Here is a 7,950-nt window from a genome sequence, read left to right on the forward strand (position 1 = left end):
TGGCTCGCTGTCTATCTCAAGTCGCAATGTCCTTGCCCTGGCTACAATCAAACCATTGCTGAAGATGTGATGGCTTCATAAACAGATAAAGTTCAGTTAGGGACAAACAAGTATGAGACATATGACACATAAAACAGATACGCTGCAAAATTGGTTAAAGTAATGTTCGTCTAAAAGAAAAACTGCCACTTTCTCAGAAACGGTTATAACTCATCTCATCGTACCCCTGATGAGGATCAAAAATGCCAACCAACTTGCTACACCCCTAATAATGCCCGAACCGTCCCTCCGCCCCACCCCGCCCTCTTGCCCCTCCCTGGACCCACCTACCATATAACCTGCGGCGTGGGCAGTGCCGTAGGTGAGGTAACCGATATTGCTGCATACAAATAAAATAAGAAGCTTTAGGAATTACAGTGTTCATATTTGTATCGTTTCCTTCCGTCTCCATACACACACAACTTTTCCCCTCCGTTATCTCCTGAGCAGCAAAAAACGGGATGTCCCCTTTCTCTCCAATAATGTGCCACAATGCTAGCATTTGTTTCAATGTAAGTCACAGGCATTGTGCACCATCCCAAATTCTGTCTATTTAATCGTCTACTTCGTAACGGTAAGTAGAGGAGATGATTGTAGAGGCCAATTGGGTTGTATCAGTATCAAATTATGCTCTATCAAGTTTCTGGTAGTAAATTTAGCCAGTGGACAGCCTAAAACATTATCAAGCCACTGTGGTGGTCAGTATTAGTGTTTCGTGGACTATGAATATTCATGCAAAATTTCTGATCAAAACATGCCATCATGCAAGTCATTTCTATGCATTGAACAAGCACAATAATTTATTATTCATTTGGAGATGTGTATTGGGGGCCCCTGGTTATTGCCCCCGGTCCTATCGGTGTGAAAGCCCATGTAGAAAAAGCCTTTTGATGCAGGTATAACAAAGTTATCATGACACAGGGTGACATGGGCAAAATGTCGAATGTGAATATTTTCTCCCGCTTCTCCTTTTTTTGCCACTCAAATATAATGTAAAGACCATGTAAAAGATATTCAACGCTAACAAACGCAAAGAGGCCGTTGGATTTAGCCAGACTCTTGGCTTTGTTCACACTCGTGTCAATCCGGCTCACTCGCAACACTTTCTCGAGTTAGTACACATATTTATGAAATGAAATGGTGCAGACTTCTTCACCATCCGCTCCGGGAAGCTGATTCTGTCATGAATAGCAGTGTTTCTGCATGGAACGACGCAGTTCGTAAGCATGGGATTGTAAGGGCGGTCAATCCTTGTTCTCCCGTGCAGATTATCGCATTCCCGCTCGGTGAGGAGTTCCATACTGAAGCGCGATATAGCCCTCTAAAATACGCTTGATCAAGTATCAGTCTTTTGAAACTCGTATTTGATTTTGTTTAAATCAAGTCTTGATGCAACAGTGTCACACAGGAAGCTGATTATGTTTGGTTTAACTTTTAAGAGTCTTCAAGCTTTGAGGAACCCCAACGCTTTTTCCGCATCGATGCACCTGTGACGCTTGTAAACAATTTTTTTGTTGAGTTACTTAAATATTGTTTTTAATCTGTACATCTGTATACTTGGATTCAGGGTTTCCATTAGCTTGAAATGACAGTTTTTTCGTTATTATATTGTCAAGATCATTAATACTGTCCATGAGTTTCAACGTCCTTAACACTTGGATTCCCTGACGTCTTTTTGGTTTCTGCCTTTCTCTTTGCGTCCCTTTCCTTCATTGTTGTCGTCTTGCTTTTCCTTCTCAGGCTTGGTTACGCTGTCGTAAGATGGCAGGGATGCGGTGGAGGGAGTGCCTTCTTTCTTCTCCTGATTGGCTCCTCCGTTCTCAAGTTTGTTGTTGGCAGGCCTGCGCTTGCAGATGAAGCCCCGGTGCGCCAGGTGCGCACGGTACGCTCTCTGGATCACCATGGCCGACACCTCCTCCTGCTTGCGGCGCAGCGTGGTGGTGATGGGCTCGTAGGAAACTTTGGAGGGATTTGCCGCCACGAAGCGCTCCTCCATTTGCTGTCGCATCATATCCAGGTCACCGCTGTCACCCAGCACACGCTTGGTGAAGGCAAACAGAATGTCCAAGCAATGTATGCGGTCGCCACTTACCATGGGTAGATCCATGGCGATTAGCTCGATGATGTTTGGCTTTGGCACGCGGAGAGGATGCTCTAACGTATCTGCAAAGTCTGGCAGCTTGGCAAAGGTGATGAACTGAGAAGCATCCGGGTCGAACTTCTCCCAGATCTCGTAGAAGGACTCAAAGTCATCTTCACACAGCGGATCGGCGCTCTCCTCAGTGGCAACGCTGAAGTTCTCCAAGATGATGGCGATGTACATGTTTACCACGATCAGGAAGGAAACAATGATGTACATAACAAAGAAGAAGATTCCCACTGATGGATTACCACAGTCACCTTTAACAGTGGTTCCTGGGTTCTCTTTATTAGGGTCGCAGTCAGGCGGATAGTTCAAGATTGGAGCTAAGAGACCATCCCAGCCAGCTGACGTGGTGATCATGAATAGACAGATCATGCTATTGCCAAAGGTTTCAAAGTTATACATGTCATCAATTCCTACTTCTCGCTTCACGTAGGCGAAGTTAGACATGCCAAAGATGGAGAAGATGAACATGACGAGGAAAAGCAGCAGACCAATGTTAAACAGAGCAGGAAGTGACATCATCAGAGCGAACAGTAATGTCCGGATGCCCTTGGCTCCTTTGATGAGACGCAGAATGCGGCCGATTCGAGCCAGACGGATTACCCTGAACAAGGTTGGTGACACGAAGTACTTCTCAATCAAGTCTGCCAGGAACATACCTGAAAAACGGTGCAAAGAAAAACTTTCAAAATTGTCCCAAGATTAAACATTTATTATGTGCAATGTGAGGGTGAATAAATGATGACAGAATTTTAATATTTGGGTAAATTATCTATTTACAGCACTAATGTAAGTGCCAGAATAGTGAAAAAATCCCATTTGGGGGCCGTACTCACCAACAATGGACAGAATGACAACAACGCAGTCAAAGATGTTCCAGCCGTTGGTGAAATAGTAGTGTCGCAGAGCAAACAGCTTCAGGACAAACTCGCCGGTGAAAGACACGATGAATATGAAGTTTACCCAGTACAGGATGTTCTCTGTCTCCTCCGACTGATCATCTGTTTCCACCATCATAGTTACCATGTTCAGACAGATGAGTATCATAATAGAGATATCAAAGGCCTGCTGGGTGACAAAGTCAAATACCATCCCCTGGATTTTGTTCTGCCAAGGAAAGAAGAAAGCAGGAAAAGAGAAAATGGCGATTAGAAGGACAGTCATTGACTTGGGACGGTTTGAGAGGTGGTGGCATGGCCTCAAGACTTTTGTGTCTGCATACCAGCGGTCTGGGGATGGGCTTCTGAGGCTTCTTCGAACCTAGTTTCTTCATAGCGTTGTAGTACTTTTTCTGCTCTTCTGTCATGAAGATATCCTGACCTCCAAAGTATAGGGACGAAAAAACACTGGTTACAACCTAGAGTTCCAGTCTTGATTTTCATATGAGCTCACATATCAACTCATTCAAACAGATCACTTTAGCATAGCACACTACAGCTAAAACTCAGTCTTAGCTCCTAAATTGAATGACATTAAGAATGATACATTGAATAAAATTAAGCCCCATCCCTTTTTAATCACAAGATTGAAAAAGATAAATGGAAGTTAAATGGTTGCAGTTGTTAAACTATACAAACATAATCTTGGTACTTTTTGTTAAAATTGATCAAATTAGTTGAATAGCTTTAAGTATATTGAAAAGTGACCTGCAAATATTTGCAAATAATGTTATATTATGTTGATATCATGAAACTGTGGCACATAAGATCTTAATTTTGCTTGTGAAGGGTGTATAGAGTGGAAGCGGTCCAGATGTGCTATTGCTTGTCAATCTTAAAATGTTTTTTTGACAATTGATAATAAATCATGTTTGTGTTGTGTATTGGTACTAGTTGAGGAGACGTGCATTAGTGACCTGATAGTGACTAATTCTTTCTCCACAGCTTTGCTTTAACTTTAAAGTTCCAACATTTTACATATCTAACAGTGCATAATATGTGACAGTCACAGTTTTGATTATTTTGACACTGAGCGTACACATCAAACACTGTAAAAAACGTTAACACATGTTTTTCCATTACTTGAACTCATCAAAATAATTTAACAAATTTTAGCTCCATTTTAAATGATATAAAATGAATATTTATATTCACTATTTAAATATCAATATTTAAATTCAAGTGACTTGTAAAGTTAAATTAATTTAATTAAAAAAATAAAGGCTGCTTTGAATTACAGTTTTTAAAGTCACCATGAAATGAAAGTTACGATTTACTTCTTTTCCGTATCGTGACATGTGTCCGAGTGAAACGGCTTCTGAAATTAGAAAAAAAATGTAGGGCTCCCCTTTATTTTGCCCTTCCCTTTTTGATTGGTTTGTTGTAAGTTGGGCCTGGAGGGAAGGGCTAAAAATGCCTGGACAATCTGTATAGTCCTACCTCTTTTTATGTGGTGAAGAGTTGTCGGTGAGAGGGGGAGAGGAGCTTAACGTTTTTGATTAAAGATTTCAAGTGCAAATGAATTAAAAAAAATAATGGTGTGCACGGATAAATCATTTATAATAATCACTGCAATACTGTGTAAAACACTTCGAATTTTCCTGTTTGATTGCATGGTGACTTTAAGGTGATTTGTTTACAGCGTAGTTTCTGCTGCTATACATTTTTTGCAATAGATTCCTTTTTCCCCATGCTGAAACAATCTTGCTTATATATAGCGCTATAGTGCTGAGAAACCGAGACACTTATCTTTTTCTTCTGTTGGTTAAAGTTGTCGATGATGACACCAATAAAGAGATTCAGAGTGAAGAAGGAGCCGAAGATTATGAAGATCACAAAATATATATACATGTAGATGTTGTCCTCATAGATTGGCTGGTCCTCAACCTGCAAACAGCAAACAACAAAACAAGTGACTCACTTGTCCTCTGCGCACTGTCACACCATCAACTAAAACATATATACGTTTTTCAAGAAGCTATAAAATGATTCTCACTTTTCTGGAATCCACGGCAGCATACATGATGTCCATCCACCCTTTGAAAGTTGCCTAGGTCACAAAAAGAAAAGCTGTGAATTCTTGCTCTGTATGCTCAGGTACAATTTGATTTATGTCCAAACAACTCGCACACAAAAGGCGTAAAACAGCAAGAAAAAGTCAAGTACCACTTGCAGGAGCGCCAGGTAACCAGCACCCACATTGTCGAAATTGATCTTCACGTTCTTCCAACGGACTTCTGAGTGGTTTGAGTTGATGAGCGCATAGCATTGTGTTTTGTTGTTGACGATCTCAACATTAAAGTATTCCTCTAAGGTCTGATTGAAGCAATAGTAGTACTTCCCAGCAAACAGATTGACACCCATGATGCTGAAGATCAGCCAGAAGATTAAACACACCAACAGCACGTTCATAATGGAGGGAATGGCACCCACCAGAGCGTTCACAACAACCTGCAGACCAACACAGATTGGGGGAATGATGGGGAGCGGGATCAAAACAAGAAATAAAAGAGAAAGAGAGTTAGAGTATATTACCCCTGGGTTCCTGGTGTTAACAGCACAACTGCTGTGATGTTCAGATGTTAAACATTAAACGTGTGTGTCTCCAAGCTCTTTTACAATTCAATCAAACTCTACACATTCTACAGATTCTACAATGGTTTGGCATTCAATCAGTTTGTCAACATATGGCCGGTAGTTTTTCTTTAACCCCTAATGACACAAAGAGCATGGAGATATATAAATACACCACTGTTCAAAAGTTTAGGGTCACTTGAAATATTTCTATTGACCTTGTGTAGGAGATGTATACTTGAATGTTTTGTAGAGAAACATATCATTGAAACATGTTAGCTTCTTTTATTACAAAACCACAAATTTATTTGATGAAGTGTTTTTGAAATGTATGACATTGACTAAATAATGCAGACAACGCAGCCAATTAAAGTCCAGAAAAGAAGGCAGCACTTTCAATATTGTTTAAAAAGCATACCAGTGTGGAAATCCCTGAAATAAACCAAATCAAAGCTTGTTCTGTTTTGATTTATCACAACATAATTCCCAAAGTTACATTTGTGTTATTCATACATTTACTATCATTCTAATATGCTAAAAAATAATAATGAGTGACCTTAAACCTCTGAACGGTAGTGAATATTGTAGCTTAAATTACAAAGATGACAACACCAAGATGTTAAAAAAAATGGCATGGATTTAAGGAAAGTATTTTTAAAGCTTGCTACATTATAAAGAAAAATCGAATCAATAACTACCAACTTAACATTAAAGTGGGAATGGTTATAAAAATCTAAAGTTCTTTCTTTTCTAAATGATTAGATTGAAATTCTGGTGAACTAGAAAATACCATAATGTAACATAAGAAAAACTAACTGAGAGTTTTTATCTCACTGCAAAGTTTAAAGTAGGATAATTGCATTGATTGTTATATACTGAATATCAATATTTTCCTCTTTCCATACCAGTACATTGCTTAGTGTTACAAAAGAACAATTATATTAGGCAACCAATCACCACAAGGTTGAGATTGAAACATACAGTAAGACATTGTAGAGGAAGTCTCTTGCCCTTCCAGTTCCCTCTTACTCACGGTACACGCAAAAAGCTGTGATGTTAAGGGCATCACTCACCGGACGTGCAGGTGTATGTGTATGTGTAGGTTTACCATCTACTTCTTGTCATGGCTCTGCTTCCTTAGTCATGTTTTTCTTGGTCTTGTAGCAGAGCCATGGCAAAGTCTTTGGTTATGTGTGGAGAGAAACATATTATTGTCCTTTTGACAATAATATACGTTCTCTCCAGTGTCTTGTCATTGGCCCCGCCCCTCTCGTTTCCTGTATTGTCTCCCACTTGTGTCTTATGTTCCACACCTGCCCTTGCTCGTTATCCCTCGTTTGTCTTCCCTATTTATACCCTCATGTTCCTTTGTCCTGTGCTCGTGTATTACGTTTGTATGTGCTTGTATGCGTGTGCCCTGTGATACCACCTTGTTCGTAAGTTTATATTCTGCCTGTTTTCATTGTTCCTGTCTCCCGTCTGTTGATGATCCCTGCCTGGTTTTAGTTTAGTCCTGTCAGTGTTTTGCCCCATCGAGGGAAGTGTTTTGTTTTCAGTGTTTTCATTTATATTAGTCGTGTCCTCGTTACCCCCTCGTGGGTGTTTTTTGTTGGTTTAGTTATTTAATAAATATTAGCTGTCAACCCCTTCACTGCCTGCCTGCGCTTGGGTTCTTCTGCCGCCACTCGTGACACTTCTGATTAAAGATGGGCCAGTTTTATAGCAATACTTCACCCAAAAATGAAAATTCTGTCATCATTTATTCACCTTCGAGTTGTTCCAAATCTGTATGCATTTCTTTGTTCTGCTGAACACAGAGAAAGATATTTGGAAGAATGCTTATAACCAGACAGATTTTGCCCCCATTGACTACCATAGTAGGAAAAAATACAATGGTAGTCCAAAGTGCCAACTGTTTGCTATCATACTGTAGCAGGAAGGCGGGACGAGAGCCGTGGGGCAGGAAGGCGGGGCCGGTGGCGTGAGTGATAATGAGTATCAGCTGTACGCGCACCGGTCCCGCATGCCTCACGGGGAGCTAGGGAGCATAAGAGGTCGAGCGACGGGACTGCCGACGAGAGAGGACCGGGCCCGGAAGTTAAGTTTGTTTATGTGCGTGTGGCCGGCAGTCGACCGTGAGGTGGCTGCCGGCCTTTTATTTGCTGAATTATTGTTTGTTTATTTTGTATTAAAGTTTGTTAAATGTTCGCCGGTTCCCGCCTCCTTCCTTCCCTTCTATTGAACCTTGTTACA

The 7,950-nt window shown here is 40.7% G+C and overlaps 1 protein-coding gene across 6 annotated transcripts in view; it reads right to left on the reverse strand.

Annotated features, from left to right (window-relative positions):
* Positions 1-1,431: 1,431 nt before the first annotated feature.
* Positions 1,432-7,950, reverse strand: part of scn8ab (sodium channel, voltage gated, type VIII, alpha subunit b) — a 56,787-nt gene continuing 50,268 nt past the window's right edge. For all 6 annotated transcript variants that reach the window (XM_057337049.1, XM_057337051.1, XM_057337054.1 and 3 more), the window contains 6 exons: positions 5,290-5,574; positions 5,120-5,173; positions 4,873-5,010; positions 3,408-3,512; positions 3,022-3,292; positions 1,432-2,844 (listed from right to left, as the gene is read on the reverse strand). In XM_057337049.1, the coding sequence (XP_057193032.1) occupies positions 1,688-2,844; positions 3,022-3,292; positions 3,408-3,512; positions 4,873-5,010; positions 5,120-5,173; positions 5,290-5,574 (2,010 nt within the window). In that variant the 3' untranslated portion in view covers positions 1,432-1,687. The remainder of the gene's footprint in view (positions 2,845-3,021; positions 3,293-3,407; positions 3,513-4,872; positions 5,011-5,119; positions 5,174-5,289; positions 5,575-7,950) is intronic.

Source organism: Triplophysa rosa, linkage group LG7, assembly GCF_024868665.1.
Source record: "Triplophysa rosa linkage group LG7, Trosa_1v2, whole genome shotgun sequence".
Taxonomy (NCBI): Eukaryota; Metazoa; Chordata; class Actinopteri; order Cypriniformes; family Nemacheilidae; genus Triplophysa; species Triplophysa rosa.